Source organism: Hydra viridissima, unplaced genomic scaffold (assembly GCF_058129835.1).
Source record: "Hydra viridissima isolate aposymbiotic clone 2 unplaced genomic scaffold, HvirCarnegie_v1 scaffold_5, whole genome shotgun sequence".
In the NCBI taxonomy this organism is placed as follows: Eukaryota; Metazoa; Cnidaria; class Hydrozoa; order Anthoathecata; family Hydridae; genus Hydra; species Hydra viridissima.
The window spans coordinates 3,480,421-3,501,082 of record NW_028324304.1 but is presented as its reverse complement, the minus strand read 5'-3'; the positions used below and the strand labels follow the sequence as shown (position 1 = coordinate 3,501,082).

Here is a 20,662-nt window from a genome sequence, read left to right as displayed (position 1 = left end):
ACTATGGAATTGCTGTTAGGCAAAATGTAAATGATTTAGAAGGTATGAAAAAGGCCATACTTGCAACATTGTTTCATGTATCTTCATCAGCTGAAAATAATTGGCATGATCATTGCCCTGATGGTATCAATAGCTGGTGTCGTTTTAAACAGGATAAAGCTAATAAAACCTCTACCTACAAACCAGGCACAGGCCTTCCACTCTCGGTTGTCAGCCATTTAAAACCTATTTATATCGATCTATCTCAAAAAGAACTTTTAAAAAAATGCCTTCATGGTAAGACCCAAAACCAAAATGAAAAAAAACCCAAAACAAAGTATGTTTCTTTAACGCAGCTGAAGTTTGGAGTTTACGACGCTGTTTCAAATTTTAACATTGGAAGAAAAGCAAGTGTTCTTTTATTTGAAAAGTTGAACTTTTTATTGAAAATGATTCCAGGAATATATACTCTTCAAGGTTGTTTAATCATGAACAAAAAGCGTCTAATTTTTGCAGAGTATCAAAATCGGACAACATCAAAAAAGCAACGAAAAGTAATTCGTGGCTGCAAAAAAAAAAAAAGAAGATGCAGATAATGACCAAGAAAGTAGACTATATGATCCTGGTTCATGTTCTTATAAGTAACTGTTTTTAAACTGGCACTTTCATTGAAAATTTTTGGTACAGTTATAAATGTTATATTTAAATGCGTTTTCTCAATATGTAAATTTTTGACCTCCCGGCCATCCTATTTTATTAACGGTATGCTCAATTTGCATGAAACTTTCAGCAAATGTTTATTGCATCTAGTTTTACAATTGGAACTAAAAGTTTTGCAATATTTTAAAAACTTCTTTATTTATACTAGCTTGATCTTAAAAAATTTTGTTTTTTTTAATGCACCATTTTAAAAGTTTCAGTGTAACTCAAATATTTATTTTTTTTAAATAGTTTTAGTTCAGTTTGTAGATCAACATGTTGTTAATCTTTTGCCAAAATTTCATACCCTAAATGCTTTCAGTTACTGAGATAGTATGACCGGGGTGGCACAAACATTTTTGAATGTTGACTATTTTATTGGTAACCATGACAATAATAAAATTATTTTTTAAAATGTTATTACCTAGTTCTTTCTCAGAACACAGTTGGTTTTTTGTTAAAAGAGTTATTTTAATTTAAAAATTTTTGAGGGGTCTTATACCTTAAGATCAGCTATGATACAAAATACATTAAATAATTTTTCATTGTTTTCAAGTAATGTAGATTTGATGAAAAAAATTGATTTCGACGAATTGATTTTCGAAGAATTTGCTAAGGAAAAGTGTAGAAAAAAGTTAATGTAAAATTTGAAAATAAAACACATTTTCACATACCTTTCAAGTCCTTTTTATAAATTTGATTGAGTGTCAATATTTGAAGTTGCTTTTAAAAGTACATTCTTGATTCTTGAATAAAGGATTAATATATAATTTTAGGGGCCCCAAAACTTGAATCTGCCTAGGGCCCCAAATGAGGTAGAATATTTAAACAAAGGCCATCAACTATTCGAGATAACTATTACTATAGCCTACCATTATCTAACAAATTACTTAGCAAAAAGACACGTGACAGGAACTCTTCGTGTAAATAGAAAGTGTCTGCTGCAAAAAATAACACGTCGTAAGCTTAGAAGAAGAGAACATGTGTGGCGACGCCAGTCTCCGACAATGGAAAGATAAACGGGATGTGCTGAGTCTAACAACAGCTTACCACCTAAGTATGATAGACATTGCCAACCGGAGACAACAGGAAGAGAGAAAACCAATTGAAATAGTGAATTATAATCAGAATATGCCAGGTGTTGACTGAGCCGATCAGATGATGTCTTATTATTCCTGTCCACGAAAAATAATTAGATTGTATAAAAAGGTAACCTTTCATCTACTGGATGTAGCAGTGTGGAATTCTTACTACATCTTTAAAGAAAAGACAGGTTCTCAAACGAAGTTTATAGAATACAGGGAAGCAATCATATGATCTCTAACTGTTATAAATTATAAACAGGATAGAAGGTCTTTGGTTCGATTTAAAGGTACACGAATCCAAACCAATTAAATTAACTACAATCGAACATAGCATTTTCCTGAGAAAATTTCCCGTCATGAAAATTATCATCGAAAAACATATTTTCAGCGTTCTAAACAATTTTATAAACAGGGAATAAGGAAGGAAACATGATGTTGCTGCAAGAATTGAATATCAAAACCTGCACTGTATCCAGCACCATGTTATGAAACATGGGATACCGAAAACAAGGTGTAATAATTATAAAACTACAATAAATTTTTTTGTCATTTATTTATTTTTGTTTGATTATAAACTAACATTTCGTGTAAAACTCCCAAAAGTACTTTTTTGCGCACAAAAAATTGCTGATATCAGTCTTTAAGCCTGTCATTTACGCTTTTAAATTTTCGGTGTTATAGCCGCCATCGTCCCATTACTTAGTGTCTAGAGTCGTGACGGCGCCATGACGGTTATAGCCGCAACCTAATTAAAGGTGGTGAATTAATCAAAACTAAGTTTATTTAGGCAGAAAAAATAAAATTATACTTTAAACATTCTAAAAATTACAAAAACATTTAGTGTTAATTTTCGAACTTTACTTGTTCCTACTGCCCGTAAATGTGTTAATAATATAATTTAATAAAAAGTAACTGCATTGCTTGGAATCAGTTCTGTAATCTTTGAACAGTAAACTTTAAGTAGCCCTTAATCTGTATTCATTTGAATGGGCAATGATTTCTTAGCTGATTTAAATTTTTCTTTGATTTGCTGAACAACATTCAGTAAGTATTGTCTCTGCTCTTCATTTTTAGTCAATATTTCATTACATGGGCTTATCTATGCAACACCACATTCAGGAAAATCATTAGTGACTCGTAATCCATTAATTCTGATTGAGGATTTTTTTTGTATGTTTTGAGAGAATTGCAGAAAATGGATCAGTGGCAAGCATTGATGTAAAATTAATCCCCAATCGTTCAAAAATAACCAATGACTTTGATGTTACAAATCTTCAGTTGTCTTTATATGGCAAATCAGCAACATTTCCATATTTTTTTCGGTTATTCACATTTGATTTAATGTTCAATTTGGAAACCATTTTTTGTTTTGTTTCCAATAGAACATGATTTGAAGAAAATGACAGTCTAATAAGTTCTTCGCTTAAATACCACAAATGTCTTTGTTGTGCAGCTGCAGCAGTTTGACTTATTTTTCATCAAAAGATTTTTATACGAATATAACTTTTCTATTAATCTACAAGCTCCTGCATGAATTCCTGTGCTGCTAGATGTTGTATCAAAACACATTCCAATAACTTGTTCCTTTATTCCCCATTCTGAAAAACTTGCAACAGTTGCCTCAACCATGGCTTCTCCAGTACCTTTTGATATTTTTGGAACAACAAGTAACTTTTCAGTGTTTTCACCTGTCATTAATATGGCCAATCGGTCAACTTTTTTATGAACAACATTAGTGATGTCCTGCAGCAATTTACCATCCCAATGTACAGCAAGGGTTTTGTTAACATTAAACTCTTGCTTATCCTTTTCTCCTAATTTTTTTCTATTTTCTTTTTTAGCTCTATGAATTGTGCTAACAGATAATGTTAAATTATTACTGTCATGTCCCAAACTTGTAGCTGCAGCTACAATAGTAAAAAGAGCTTTTCTGTTAGACATCTTGGTTGTGTCTAATGCTGATTGTAGGTTCAGGTGTCATTAATTTAGCTACCTTTGCTTTCTTTGGTGTGTGTATTGTATTTTCAGAATGTTAAGTGCTAATTTCAATGCCTTTAAACTCTTCATATTCTTCTTCACTTGCATCATCTTCAAAATCAAACTGATTTCGAGGATGCACTGCTTTCATCTGGTTTCTTTATAGTTAGAATAGATTTTGTTGAAGTTTCTTTTCTTATTTCCTCCTTTTTCGTCTCCTTTTCTTTGGCTCTTCGCTCAGCAATTTTTTTTTTCTTTTCTTATCAACCTTTCATCTACTGATAACAAACAAGCTTGTCTCCAAGCTCTCTGTTCTAAAAAAAAAACTTTTTATCTATTGTCATCATTTGCATGGCATTCTGATTAGCAATATCAAACAAACTAATTCCTTTAAAAAAATCACATTCCTTTTGTTTCTGAGTTTTACTTTTGCGATACTTATTCTTTTTTAATTTCTGATATTTGTCAACACATCTTTCAGTTTTAGTTACTAGATGCAGCTCCGTTTTGGTAGGAATTCTTGCTTTTAACCAAAAAAACTATCACCTCTTATGCTACATAAATAGCACTTCTATGTATTGTATCTTTATTTTGTCAGTGATGGTGAAAAAATCTTGATAAGGCTTGTTTTATTGAAGGATGTTCACGTGCTAATACAATGTGTGAAGTAGGACCAATCCACTACATAGTTGACTGACTTCGAGTATGTTTTTTCATTTCAACATTTATTTTGTTTGCCATTTTCTAAAAAAATAATAAAATAGAATTAAAGTGTAATTTATTTTGCTGTTTAACATTATTAAAAAATAGACAATAACATGTTTACTTCTAACCTATTAACTGAAATACAAACCCTTCAGTAAGTCTGAATTGTATCAAGAAAATGTACTCTAAAACTTGTACCTGTTATATTAGTTTTTTTAGAAGGTTAAAAAATACTTTTTAAATTAAAGCAGGCAATATAAAATTAAAAATTTAATTAGCATTTCGTCGGGTTGCTGACAGAAGTTGGTAACTACATTTTTTCGTAAAATGATATTTTTTGATATTTGTCATCATTTGGTCAATATCTTTGTCTGGTAAAAACATGTAAGTGATATTATAGGGATAAATTACTCTTTTTCATAGTCAAAATAAATGTAAGTACTCCTAAGATCAAAATAGAACAGGCTAAGATTTGTAACATCACTTACTGACTTCTGGGAATACGTTTTGCTCACAATATGGGCAACACTGCTTGTTAATTTCACTTATTTTTGCCTGACATATTTTGAAAGTATTCCCGTACGGTGGCAGCACTTACCATTAAACCCAACTGCCATTCCAGTCAAATTGGTGCGTGTGCTTTTTGCTTTGATTGAAGATTCATATTTGGAGTATTTTAAACAGTGTAAAACGTAATTTATTCATTTTAATTTTTTTGTAACATTAAAGAATGTCAATTACTGAAAAAGTTAGTAAAAGGACAATAAAAATGGTGAATCTTCTGAAAAAAACGTGTTCCGAAAATGATGATTCTTGCTACCAATCCACGAAATCTCATGCGAGTATTATTGTTTTATAACGAAGAAAATGATTCAATCCATTTGCCCCAGTATTACTGTGAGCTTATTTAATCATTGGTGCATAATTTTTTATAACTTTTGTAATAACAATTTTGTTTACAGGTTAAAGGGAAAATGCTTACGCCGAAAACGGATACTAGTGAAATTACATTATTCGAGGATTGTAATACTGTTATTGTGGACTACTATGATTGCAGTAATAATGACGTTTTTGTGGTAAATTTTGTACCAAATCAATACTGTAATTCTGATCAAGTAAAATTCATAACTTAACAATTACAAATCAAATTAAAGTAAGGAGATTTTAAGTATTTATCTATTATTATTTTTTCACATCTTCCATAATCGTTTTTACACTATGAAAATTGGTACATTTTGTTGAAATATTATGAATTCATAATTATATTATTCAATTTCAGGGTAATGAAGCACTGCTTAGTGAAGGCACAGTAAATGAGAGCGAAAATGGTGCGGATCTTGTGCCTAATAATATTCAGATTGGCGAAATTATAATAAACAATGATGTTATCGTACACAGCGACCAAACTTCCAATGTAAATGGCAACAGTGAGACAGTTACAGTTGAAAATACACTTGATAATGATGAAATTCAAATTGCTCGTACTCGCAAACGTACTCGTAAACGTACTCGCTGGACAATATCTCGTTCAGAAAGTTGGTCGGTCAATGTAGAAAAAGGTAAACGCAAAAAATGTTTACCTTATAAATAAAGGAAAGGAATTGAAAGACCAGCAAAGCAGCCAAAAGTGGCATGTAATAATTCATGTCACTTTAAATGCTCACAGGTATTTACTGAAGAAGAAAGAATTGAAATATGTAGAACTTTCTGGTCATTGGATTATGATAGGCAAAAGAATTTTTACATTGGTAATATAGAGCAAAACTTACCTATAAGAAAGAAGTTGCAAACAACAAAAAAAAATCAACAATTGTCCAGGTCTTATTTCTTCAAGAAAAGTGATGCAAAGGTGCGAATTTGTCAAACTTTCTTTAAAAATACATTAAGTATTTCTGATGGACCTATCATCCACGCTTTTAAAACACGGAGCAATATGGGATTATTAAAAGGAACAGATAAACAAGGTAAACACTCTCCGTCAAGTAAAACCTCAGCAGATTCTATAAATTTTGTTGAAAAACACATAGAAAAGTTTCCTGCAATGGAATCACACTATTGTCGTTGATCAAGCAAAAGGCTGTACCTTGATTCCAAGCTTTCGATTGCTAAGATGTACGAGCTTTACTTGACAGAGTGTGCAAGCCAGAATAAATCTCCAGTATCAACAATATTGTACAGAAGAATATTTTCATCGAACTACAATTATTCGTTTTTTAAACCCAAGAAGGATCAATGTGTGACATGTAACAATCACGACAGTGCCTCTAATGAAGCTAAACTAACATTGTCAACAGAATACCAGGTTCACCGAAAAAGGATAGAAGATGCTCGGTTAGCCAAAGCTACGGACAAAGAGCGATCGAACATTGATCCGTCTTTTTTATCTGCAAACTTCGATCTCCAAAGTGTGTTACAAATACCGCCTAGTGACACTTCTCAATTGTACTACTCTCGCAAGATCTGTCTACAGTTTGACGATATACGAATCACGCTTGCCTAATGACGGATATTACAATATTTGGAGAGAATTGAATGGGAAAAGGGGTAGTTCGGAAATAGGAAGTGCCTTATGGTTCTGGCTGAAACAAATTCCCAAAACTGTTAAAGAATTGTTTTTATTTTCAAATTGCTGTGGAAGTCAGAATCGAAATCAACACTTAGCTGCATTTTTTATGTATGTGGTGCAAACACTCCATTTCGATTGCATCCCAGTAAACACAAGACGCATTCTAGACGTCTAAAGATGTTTAAAACGGGTCTACATAAAGACGCAATCTTAAAGACGTTTACAACACGTCTTTTATACCCAAAAACTTATACGTTTTTTTAGATTTTATGATAAGACATCTGTTAGACATCTGTTAGATGTCTTTCATTTACGGTTTTTTTAAAAACTTTATCCGGTTGCCGTACGACCTGACTCCTCGTGAAAAACCACATTTTTTCTGATAAATGACTTCTGCATACTGCTAATCAAGAGAGTATTTTCAAAAACCATTTAAATCGATTGTATCACGACAAGTATTAAATTTTAATTTGAGTAAGATTGAACAACAAGAATTTTAATTGAATAAAGTTATTTATTATTATTATTATTATTATTATTATTATTATTATTATTATTATTATTATTATTATTATTATTATTATTATTATTATTATTATTATTATATATATATATATATATATATATATATATATATATATATATGCATATAATATACATATAATATAATATAATATAATTCAGGTCTATGTTTTTATACGATTCTTAAGCATAAAATTATCTACCATAATCAATCATAAAAATAGGATGGGAAAACTGCAGTAGCGCAATATAAATTATAAATTAAATGGTGTAAGTCGAATCCCTTTTGTACGTTTTTCTGACTAAGTTGCTTTCAGTCAATTGTATGTAAATGTAGACTTTCCTTTCATTTTAAATGTTCATTTAATAATTTCTAGTTTTGAATTTTAATTGTTATTTAAGGTGATTCGATTGGTAATTTATGTTGATGATATTTCTTTTTTTTTTTGTGTATAGGAAATAAAATGAATGATAATAATAGTTATTGTCAACGGAAGTTTAGACGCCTGAATAACATAATAAAAAATTTTCTTGAGTCTAGTGATAATGAGTTAAATGTTATTGAAGATATAAATGAAGGGCAATCTTCGTCAATCAACATCGAACCTTTTGTACCAAATCAATTTCTTCTGAAAAAGGAAATTCCTGTCCAAGACATTGGATATACAGACCAATATTTCTTGATTACAAATAATCAAGAAACCATAGGCTCTGCTGAAAAAACCATGTTTTCTTTGAAGGAAGAGATTGCTGCATGGGCAACAAAACATAAAATTATTTTTTTGTGTTGCAAGGAACTTCTGGATATTCTTTGTATAAATAATATTCCTGGGTTGCCAAGAGATAGTCGAACATTGCTAAATACACCAAGACATGTTAATGTCCATAAAAAATGTGGTGGGGATTTTTTACATTTTGGAATAGAGAGTGTCTCTATTCCAAAATGTAAAAAATCTCTCTCTCTCTCTCTCTCTCTCTCTCTCTCTCTATATATATATATATATATATATATATATATATATATATGTTTCTGTATGTGTGTGCGTGTGTGTGTGTGTGTGTGTGTGTGTGTGTGTGTGTGTGTGTGTGTGTATAGATGTATATATATATTTACAGTAATGTCTGTCAATGTACAAAAAATAACACCAAAATGGTCAAGAGCTGTATGGACGGAAGGAACAAAAGTTCATGAGGAAGTGGTTCTATCCAAATGGATTGATGATTCACAACAAAAGATTTATTGGCCAGTTAAAATTAATGCTAGTCGTGCAGAAAAGGAAGAAATGGATCCTGACCCTCACTGGAAAGTTTTTGAACTGATTAAAGTAAAGGTTTGTCATGGTATATTGTTCCTCTTTTTATTTTTAATAGTTTATGTAAAAAAAAAAAAGATTTCAATTTTTAGCTTTTTCATTTATTACAGATTCTATAAGCTAAAAAGCAATCAAATTAAAAGTTAGTTAAATCTTTTAGATGATGTTGAAGTTTGTAAAGGATATGATCTGACGTCAGCTTCAGATCAAGATATGGAACTTATTAAAAAGGAACAAGCCGTTTTATTTAAAACAGAAAAAAAAGGTATTTATGACATGCACACTAAGGTGGTTCAAAAAACAACTTTTTCAAACGTGGTTTGCTGCTCTCAACTGCATGTGTTAAATATAAATTTCAAAAGAAGAAAAATTATAAAACAATTTCAAATGTTAAAAATTCAAGAAGCAAAAAACTCATAAACATTAACTTTTGTTGTAATTTCATCTTTTTTTTCGTACCGGGTTGACAAACAGCTCAAATGCACTTTGATGTGCATTTGAGTGGTTTTTTGAAACACCTAAATGCACACAAACATAAGTGGAAATTTTTTAATGGTAAAGTGTCATTGAATGGTAAAATGTGGTTATATAATTATTATTATATATCATTACATTTTACCATTCAATAATAATTTACTATTAAAAAATTATATATATTTTATGTATTAATAATACATTAGGGTGACCTCAAAACAAAATTTTTATATAACTATCTGTTAGGACTCCTAAAATGTGTTCTATATAATAGATTTTAAATTGTGTTATATAGAGTTTTAAACATATTTTAACAAAATTTTATTAACATTTTTAAAAAGCTAGACTCTTGACTATTTAATGGGTCACTAATATATTTTAATATAAATATTAAAAAAAAAGTTCTTTTAAAGTTAAGTCAAGCTGGTACTTGTAGCAGTAAAACTTTATAAATAGTTCAAAAATAGTAATCTTATTGCATAAAATAAATTTTAAAAAATATTATTAAAAAAAACTGTTTAAAAAACCAAACTTTATATTATGTGTAAAAACATAGCTTTTATCCAATAAAATCTAAAAATAAGTTTTTTATGAATTCACTATTATTTATAAAATTTCGCTTTTTTTAGTACCAGGTTGACATACTTCAAAAAAACTTTTTTTTTTAAATGTTAGGGACACACTAAATAATCAAAGGTATAGCACCACCAATTACACAAAATTTTATTATATGTTCTATTTAATAGAACACATTTTTGGGGTCCCAATAGATAAATATGTAAAAACCTTGCTTTGATGTCATGCTACAGAAGATATATTTGTGGAAATATTTTTGAAAATGCATAATTTCTACCCTCCAAATTAAGGTTTGTTAATCCATTACAGCTATTCTGTAACTTATTAGTAATAATATTATATTCTCTTTAGGCCTGCCACCTATACCTGAAAAGATAAATCAATTCAATGAAATGGATGATTGTGATTTTAACATATCCCAATCTAGTCAAAGCTTAAGATCAATTAATATACCTAAAACATCTTATAAGAATGTATCTACATGTCATGGTTCAAAATACCGATCACCTTCTAGATCTCCTATTCATTGTAACTTAAGATCTCCTTACAGACGCAATGGTGCAAATTACAATAGCCGATCCCCTTCTATGTCTCCTATTCTTCACAACTCAAGATCTTGTTACAGACAAAATAGTTCAACAGACAATAGCCAAAGTAAAAATGCTGATTGGAAAAGATCTCCAATTAGGTCAAGTTCTTCTTTATCAGAATCTCCAACTAAGACATCATCAAAACAGTCATCAAATGTTATGTTAAATAGATTTGAAGAATCGTTCTATGAAAAAGGGTTTTAATGATTTTTTTTTTTTTAATTATTTTAGATAAAACATTTTTAAGTAAACTTTTTTTCCTTAAAAATGTTATGCCAAAATAAATCTAAATTTTGATTTGTTTTTAATCTCTAAAAATGTTTTAATTTGAGTATTTCTTTAAATTAATGAGGTTTTAATGGTTAAGAACTTTAAAGCACGTTTTACTAGTACTTTTTTTATTATTCTTATATCTATTGTGAGCAAATCAGTGTTAAATGTAATGATTTTGTCATGATTAGGAACTTTACAGATGCTTTGCATAAAATCAGTTATCCGATTGAGACTGGAAGTAAGTTTTTGTTCAACTTGCTAAATATCTGTTTAAAAACATTGAAATAATATTGTAAACATTGAATAAATATTGTGATAACTAATTAAGTAATATTTAACTTAAAGATGTTTAATTATTATGGTTTTATATATATATATATATATATATATATATATATATATATATATATATATATATATATATATATATATATATATATATATATATATATATATATATATATATAAACTTGGATTAAAGTTTGGACAACACAAAAATTGTACCAAATGTTATTATACAGAAAATTAATCATCTACATAATAGTAATTAAGAAAAAAAAAAAAACTTAATAGATTTTATAAGCTTTAATAAATTCAATTATTATTTAAAATGCCAAAAACATTTTTAATAATAATTAAATATTGTTAAAACAGCAACATATGCGTGATGCATGCTCGAGCAGAAAATCCGAATTTGCCTTGATTTTAAAAATTGGATGTTCTAAAAGTACTGTACTATTAGAACTTTCAGAAGTATTTAACACTTGATACAATAAATAGAACGTCTGGAGGTGGAAATAACTAAAACATCATAAATTTTCAATTAAAAACATATCAACTTTGTAGCTCATTCCAAACCTTTTAAGTTCAAACAATAACAATTATCATTTTTACTTAACCCAAGCTTTATGTATCTATGTATATATATTTTCTTTATTAAGAGTTCCAAAAAGGAGTAATGAAATTCATGGCAGAAGTGAAGCTTTTCATGAATGACATGAACATATTTATGGGAAAGGAGATAAATAATCGAGTTGAAAATAAACGAGAAGAATTAAAACAACTACTTGATATAGATGAATTTTTCCAGTTTGAAGAGAAGCTTGTTGATCCCGTATTCCAGGCCAAAACAGTATTGTTTAACTTATTTTATCCCATTTTTATTATCTTATTAAATAAGAAGATCACGTTTAAAGATAAAATACTGAATAATTTGGTTAAGCCATTTTATCTATGTTTTCTATATAATCATTTTTTTAAAATTATTTTATTTCTTAAACTAAACTAATGATCATTTTTCTGGGTGTATTTTAGATTGAGCATCTTAAACCAGTTGGGGGTGTTGATGGTAAAGATGCAATTCGAAGAATAATAGATCGAGTTTTTTCTGTCCAACTTCAATCGAAACTTAACATGAAAGGAACTGGTCGTAAGATTGGTATTGAAGATAAGTTTATATGGAAAGTAATAAAAGGTAATTTAATTATCCAAGTAATGAAAATTTAATTAATAAAGGAATTAATAAGCTGATTAAATTGTTTTTTAATTATTTATGACGAACGGTTATGTACCCAATTTTTATGACAAAATGCTATCAACTTTTTATATCTTTTCATTCTGCGTTTGGTTAATATTTTGACTTTAAAAAATTCAAATTTATGGTGAATATGAGTTTGTTTTTTTTTTTTAATATTTAACGTTTTAATAAATCTTGTTTTTAGAAAGCGTATTCGCCATCTTTCCACTAAGTAGAGAAGCAGAAGTTCGTGAAAAAGCGAGTGTTAAGTTAAAGAATGCTCCTGGCAGAAAGAGCGGTGATGGACGAAAGACTCAAAATACTGAAAAATAGTTAATAACTCAAAATTATATGCATTAAATCTACTTTTGGCCATTGACTTCTTTTGAAAAAATGTAACTGTGTTTAATTTCTATTAAGAAATCAAACTTAATTATAGATTGATATTTTACCTTGTTTCTAAGTAAATACTTTTAACTGTAAACACTTTTAATAAGATATTTTATTCAGTTATAAAGATTTCAGTCATCCTCTACAGAACTACTTGAAGTCGAAGTATTCTGGCTTTGAGGTACTTTTCAGTATTCTGGCTTTTAATATGGCTTTCATTGCAGAAAAATTTTAAACGTCTACGTAAAGACGTTTAATACATATGCAATAATGTCTAGATCATGGAGTTGATAGATATATCAACTTCATGATCTAGATATTATTGTATATGTTTTTTTAAATATTTAAAAATACATATGCAATAACCCAGCAAGCAATAGACGTCTTTTAGATTGTCTAAAATTGGTCTAATTTGCATCTATTGCCGATAGGTATATTTTAGACGCATATTAGAGATCGAAAAGACGTCTGATTATAGATAAAATATTTTTGCTCTATTTCAGATGCATATTAGATGCACAAAATAGACTCATGCATAGATAACTTTTTTTCCATCTAAACTTAGATGTCTTTAAGATGTCTTTTATAGCTTTAATAAAAATTTTTTAACTTATGACAAAAAGATTTGACGGAGCGATAGTTATAAATGACCGCCATTCATAAATGACCGCCATTGATTTGATGCTTAGCATGTTTATTAAAATCACTCTGTGATTTACAATATAATTTATTTTGCAGAAATATTATCAAATTATTATTTTCAAGCTGATATTTTTATTTCTAGAATAAAAAGTAATTTAATTAATATATATATATATATATATATATACATATATATATATATATATATTTATGAGTGTTTTTCAATAACACAAAAGATTGCTTTATTGGTTGGGCACATCGTTTTCATCGAGGAATCAAGATGTCTTTAACAAAAAGGGCATACGAAAAGAGACGCAGTAGGCGTGTTCAAAAGGAATATAAAAAAATTCTAGAATCCTCATCTGTACATTTAGACAATGAATCGAGTGTTGGAATTTCCGAAAGAAATAATTTCTTACCTTGCGAAAATCTAAAAGAATATTTTGACCGTCATGAATCGTCGATTTCAGACAATGAATACTCTTATGACCAAGAGTCTAAAGAGTATGAGCATAATCTAACTTTGAAGGAAAGTTTGTCTACATGTTTTTCTAAATTCAGGGTACCCCAGGCATGTGTGAATAAGTTACTTAGTATTTTAAAAGAAAGTGGCTTAGAAGTTCCTTGCGATGCAAGAACCCTAATGAAAACACCACAAAACATTGAAGCACTCAATCTATGCAATGGAAAGTATATTTATTTTGGACTTAAAAATGAAATTGTTAAATCTATGCAAAGGTGTTCGACCTTTAATACTAAAAGTATATCATTATCATGTAATATAGATGGCTTGCCAACATTCAAATCATCCAATTTTCAGTTGTGGCCAATACTCGGATTATGTTGGGAAAATGATATATTCATGATTGCTTTATATGGTGGTGAAAGTAAACCAGAACCAGTAGATTTATTTTTGGCTGATTTTATTGAAGAAGTAGAAGAACTTTTGGTAAGTGGTTTACTAATTGATGGTAAAAATTATACTTTTAGTTTATCATCATTTATATGTGATGCACCAGCACGCTCCTTTATAAAATGTATAGTTAGTCACACTGCAAAGCATGGTTGTGAGAGATTGGTTGTCAGTTGTTGGTACTTGTTATTCTCAGCGAATTGTGTTTGATAGTGAAGAACTGCATGCCTTCCGCAATGAAGATATTTTCAGGAAATTAGGGTATCCTGAACATCAAAAGAAGCTCAGTCCCTTGTGTAAATTGGATATTCCAATTATTTCAATCTTTGTCTTAGACTATATGCATGTAGTCTGTCTTGGAGTTACAAAAAGAATTTTATATTTTATGACATCAGGTCCATTGGAGTGTAGACTTTCATATCACTTAAGGGAAAAGCTGTCAATTACAATAGTCTCATATAATGGAACATTACCATCTGAATTTGCACGCCAACTTCGTTCATTAAAGGAACTAAAACAATGGAAAGCAACAGAATTCCGTATGTTTCTTTTATACATTGGTCCTATAGTGCTGAAAAGTGTTCTTTCTTCAGATCTATTTTTGCATTTTTCGTGTCTTCATGTTGCTATGTCTATTTTATTGCAAACAGATAATCAAATTAGGAACACATATCTTGACTTTGCTTCTCAATTGTTACATTTTTTTGTAAAGCATTCATCTCATTTTTATACACCCACATTTGTTGTCTACAATGTTCATAGTTTAACTCATTTGCATCAAGATGTCGCAAATATGCAGTGTTCTTTGAATAGCATATCAGCTTTCCCATTTGAAAACTTTTTGCAACACTTGACACAGTCAATAAAAAATTCTAGAAACCCAGTTGTTCAAGCTGCACGTACAAAACAGGAGTTTGAGTTATCTCATCCAAAGATTGTCAACAAAAAAAATAAGTGTAAGTATTCAACACAATCACGAGATAGCTGCTTCTTAATGCAAAACAAAAAAATATGTAATAATTTAAAGAATATGGAAAGTTTATACGACAAACCAATAGATTCAAAGGTTTTTAGCATTGCATTTATCCCCAATATGGAAAAAATTAAAAAAACTGAAAAGATAGTGCCAACAACAGATTTTGTTCGTAAAGTATTGATGTTACCACATAAAACTGGTTATACCATCTTTCCTGCGCTACATGAGCTTGAGAAGCATCTGTAGTCTGTCTATATATATATATATATATATATATATATATATATATATATATATATATATATATATATATATATATATATATATATATATATATATATATATATATATATAATCTGTAGTCAATGTAAATATATTATCTGTAGTCTATATATATATATATATATATATATATATATATATATATATATATATATATATATATATATATCTTTTCTCTTTTTATATAATTAGCAAGTTTTTGTTGAAGGAAAATTTCAAGATCATTTGTTGTCAAATTGAAATAAAGTTCACTTGTAATGGATTATGAATTAAACTTGTAAAAAAAAATTACTTAAACTGTTTTTTTGGGTTCTTATAAAGCTTTATGTGTATGAGATTTTTTTCTTTTCAATTATTAAAAGTTTAAAAATTATAACATTTAAATAAACTATTAAGAATAAAAATAATATAAGAACAGTTTAAATATTTCTAAATTTGTTTGTTTGATTGCACACTTTAAATGTCTAATTTTTGGCTGTATAAGAGCATTAGTTTAAATGAGCCATTAGTCTGGGAAATGGTTTTTTTCATAATACTTTTTTAATTTCATCAAAATGTTTATGTGTCTGACTTCCTTAGTTTACAGTAATATAAAATAAGCTTTTTTTTTTTAGCCATTTCTTGTTTTCTGGAAGTAGTTGTTGTAAGTTTTTGTAAATTTACATATATATATATATATATATATATATATATATATATATATATATATATATATATATATATACATATATTAAGTAGTTTTTATTTAAAAATTATCTTATCTACAAATAAATTTTAATTGTAATAATATAATTTACTTATTTCTCAATGTCATTGAGATTTAACATATTGAGATTTAAAATATAATTTTTATTGTTAAAAATTGTGAGGAATAGGAAATACTTATTGTCTCAATAACATATGTTAATCCTCTATGTCTAAGTGTTTCTTATTCCTCACAATATTTTAAATAGTTAATAATAAAATAATAATATTAAATTAATGATAAAAAAAAAGTAATAATAATAATACTTTTGATTCATGGTAACATTATTATGTTTGTTCATGGTAACATTATTATGTTTGTTCATGGTAACATTGTTATGTTTAATATTCATGGTAACATTATTATGTTTGTTCATGGTAACATTGTTATGTTTAATATTCATGGTAACATTATTATGTTTATATTATTATGTTTATACATAAGTATTACATTAGTATATATGTCTGGAAAGTTTTCAAAAGTTATATGGAAAGAAAATAACAGATTAGTAGAGGATGTTGCACTAACCAAATGGATTAACAAAGAAGGACAACAAATTTATTGTCCCAAAAAAAACTACAATCATGCACTGAAAAACAACCTGTCGCCAACAAAAGAATGGCACAAATTGCCATTGATAAAGTGTAAGATAACAGATGGTCAGTATCTAACTTTTTTATGCATTTTTTTTTAAAGGTAATGTAATTGCTTTTTGTAGCAAATTATTTTATAATTAGATTCATTTTCATGTTGTGAAGAATATAACTTTTCTACGTCAGATGAGACATATGTTGATGAAAGCATTAAAAAAAAGAATAACAAATCATTCTGCTCTTCATTGCCAGAACCTCCGCCACCTATTATAAATAAGCCCAATCCTAAAAGTATAACACGAAACCTAGGTAAATATCATAATTTTTTCTTAATGGTTTATAAACTGAAATAGATTCTTGTTTAATTTGATCTAATTCATATCTATTTAACTATAAATTATTTTTATGTATTACTAAGTTTTTCTTTTATTTTAACTATTTAATCAATCAACTTGGTATGAAAATTCAAAATTGATTGAAAGCATGCTGAAATTGTTTGAAAGAATGAATTCAGAAATCGAAAGAGTACAAATTGGTTAAAAGATTAAGTAACGGGTTGAGGGATTATTTATAGTTGTAACTATAATTTAAGGGTCTGCGTCTCGGAATCGTTTTCTCGAAATGAATCGGAACAAGCATAACGAGACGAGAAATGTCCCGGAAAAAATTGACGAATAAACTGTCCCGGAATAAAGTTAAAAACCGGGACAATAAATTTTCTTTCGGAATTTAAAAATTGCATTCCGGATATCATTGTCTCGTCTCGTCTCGAATAAAAAAGTAACGAGACGCAGATGCTTACTATAATTATTTCTTTTGAATAGAGTTATCAGATTCAGAGAATGAAGATGTTTTTTCTTCACATTTCATTGATGAACACAATAAAACCAAGCAAAGTTCACAATGTCAAAGAGTTTCAAGTTTTATTGTGAGTAGTTTTGGTTTTTACACCACTGAACGTTAATGTGGAGGTCTTTTTTATTAATTTGTTTTTTGTTTTAAAATAATTGTAACAGATAGGTATAAAAGAAATGAAGTATTTATAATATTGTGATCCGATAAAACATGAGTGTAGCATTTGGTCAACTTTACCTTTAGCAGCTAAAATTCTTTAATATCTTAACCTTTTACAGGAGGAGAGATCAAAAATTGCTCTTGAATCAAGCCCAAAGAAAAATATGCAGAAGTTATCACAAGAGGTTTGACATAAATCTGAATATTATTTGTTGTTGTTTATTTGTTAAAATTAAATAAGAATTTTTATAAAACTTGAATGTTTAATTTATTTTCAGCTTCACTTATAATTTGAGTGGATTAATTTTTTTGTTAAATTATTATTGCAAAGTAGTTTACTTAGTCAAGATTATTTTTTATTAGGCTTCCAGTCTGCCTCTTTTGCCTTTGTCTGATTCTACAGATAAAGTTTTAGCTGATTTAAAAAGTAGGTTTTCCAAAATATTATGGCAACCTCTGTGATGGAGTAATAAAAAAACATGTATTTTTGGAATTTTAATTTGAGTTACTCAAACATAATTTGAATTTTAAAGATGGTATTTCATTATTTTGCTATTTGGTTTCACGAGCTAAATGATATTTAATACGTTAATCAATTTTTTTACTCTTTTGTTTGTAGAGATGCAAAATGTTATCCTCAAGGAGCTTGCGGAAATAAAAGTTCTTTTAAAAGAAGTTATAGAAATTAAGTTTCATGCAACTGGGGTGAAGTTGCTAGAATCAGTGGACGAAGTGATTTCACTGGATAACTAACTAAAAGATAAAACTGAGTATACTAAATTGGTATGATCTAATTATCTTAATTTTTAATAAGTTTGTTTAAATTTGGTTTATAAGTTTAGAGTCTAAATAAAAAATATTTCTAAAGGAACTAAAAAACTAGCTTGTGTTAGGCTCTAAATGTTGTAAAGAAATTTAAGTTACATTAATTTTTAATACATTTATTTCAGCTTGATAGTTTGAAAAAAGTTAGTGGCGGAAAGCCAAGAGAACATGTTTTTTTGATCATGAAAAGGTAAATGATTATGATTTTATTAATTTTAGAAATATGATTAGAAGGGGCCAAAAGCAATTCATTTAAACCATTATTTGTTAATGGATTTACTTTTAACATGACAATTTGAAAAACTTTGTAGCTTCACTCTAGGTATTTAAGTTTGTTTGTGTGCAAAAGTAAGTATAATCTAATCTTGTTTAGCATTTTATTTTCAAATTTAATACTTATACCTTTACAATTTATAATTTTAAGCATTCATATATTAAAATATATTTCAATTTATTACCTATGTTAAAATGAAAAACTTTATAAATATTTCAGTTTGTTGTTAAAATATTTGTCAGGTTATTTTTGAATCAGCTACAGTCCAAATTAAATCGAAAAGGAAAAGGGGGAAAGATAAGCTTAGAAAATCTAGTAAATATATGGAGTGTTTTACGAGGTATAGTCTTGGTAGAATTTACAAAACTGATATCTGTATTAAAAAAATATTCTTGGACTTTTTTTTGTGTAATGCAAGAATTTTTGTCTCCATAAATACAGTATAAGTTCACAATACATAATACATTCCTTTATTTTTTTTCATAAAACAATTTGCCTCTTATTATTAATCTCTCATTACATCATTGTTATCTCTCATTACATCATTGTTATCTCTCGTTACATCATTATTTATACTTATTTTATACATTACTATAAATTAGTAAATGTTTGGTATTTTGAATAATTTTAATTTTGACAGATTCCTGTGAATATAATGGTGGATCAGTCAAAGACCTTGAGAAATCTGTTACAGATGTTCTGCGAAATGCTCCTGCTCGTGCTCGTAAAAGAAAAGCTTGTAATACAGGTAAGCAATGCAATATGTGACTTATTTAGACTTATTATAAGTAAAACATATGTTTCCGTTTTAAACTGATATGTAATATAAAACACAAATTTTGACAATGTGTTGTCATTAAATCACATTAGTTAATAAAGTTATTGTAAGTTATAATAAATTAGGTTTTTTGCTTGTAAATAAGAAATGTTGTCGCATAAAAAAATATGAAAAATAATACTAATCAGGTTACTGTGCAGCAATATGTATATGTGTGTGTGTGTGTGTGTGTGTGTGTGTGTGTGTGTGTGTGTGTGTGTGTGTGTGTGTGTGTGTGTGTGTGTGTGTGTATATATATATATATATATATATATATATATACATACATATATATATATATATATATATATATATATATATATATATATATATATATATATATATATATATATATATATAATTTCATAAAAATGTCATTTAAATGACATTAAATTATATATTTTAGATATCGACGACGTGGAAGAAGATGTTGACAGCAATTGCATCAATTCAGAAATATAGTTTCTTATGTATATTTTTGTGAAATAAATTTAAGTAATTTCAGTTAAAAAGTTTCTTTACTTGTGTAATTTAATCATTTTTTTATGACTAATTTAACAGCTAAATAACTTTGTATCAAACAAGTCCCAGCTAGCAGAAAGAGCTAAAATGCATCTAATATGCATCTAAAATGAGCTAAGAACTGGTCTAAAAGACGTCTAAGTTCACTTCGTGAACGGGACATAAATAGACGTCTATCTTATAGACGTCTTCTAGATGCATTTTATTTGACACAAATAAATGCCGAAGATGCATAAAAGATGTGAAATATACATCTTAAAGATGTATATTAGATGTATAAAAGGGCTATTAGTAGCTAAAAAAAAAAAAATCTATTATCCATCTTTTTTAAACGCGCCTCAGACATCTATTTAAGAGACGTATTTTAGACATCTGATATACATCTTTAAGATGT

General features: G+C 28.1%; 1 protein-coding gene and 1 pseudogene across 2 annotated transcripts; both read left to right on the top strand.

The window, feature by feature from the left end:
• The first annotated feature begins 8,616 nt into the window (after positions 1-8,616).
• Positions 8,617-12,711, top strand: LOC145191116 (uncharacterized). Its single transcript, XM_090088360.1, has 7 exons — positions 8,617-8,874; positions 9,007-9,111; positions 10,248-10,683; positions 10,948-10,997; positions 11,701-11,891; positions 12,074-12,233; positions 12,481-12,711. Exons 1-7 carry the CDS (start codon positions 8,652-8,654, stop codon positions 12,606-12,608), a joined length of 1,293 nt encoding a protein of 430 aa, XP_089944486.1. The 5' UTR covers positions 8,617-8,651; the 3' UTR covers positions 12,609-12,711.
• Positions 12,712-16,419: 3,708 nt separating this feature from the next.
• LOC145189336 (uncharacterized) lies at positions 16,420-20,258 on the top strand (annotated as a pseudogene). The gene is made up of 10 exons (XR_016452836.1): positions 16,420-16,882; positions 16,961-17,125; positions 17,641-17,744; positions 17,950-18,015; positions 18,194-18,257; positions 18,450-18,613; positions 18,781-18,845; positions 19,172-19,269; positions 19,570-19,677; positions 20,153-20,258. The product of XR_016452836.1 is annotated as an uncharacterized LOC145189336 (transcript).
• Positions 20,259-20,662: the final 404 nt, after the last annotated feature.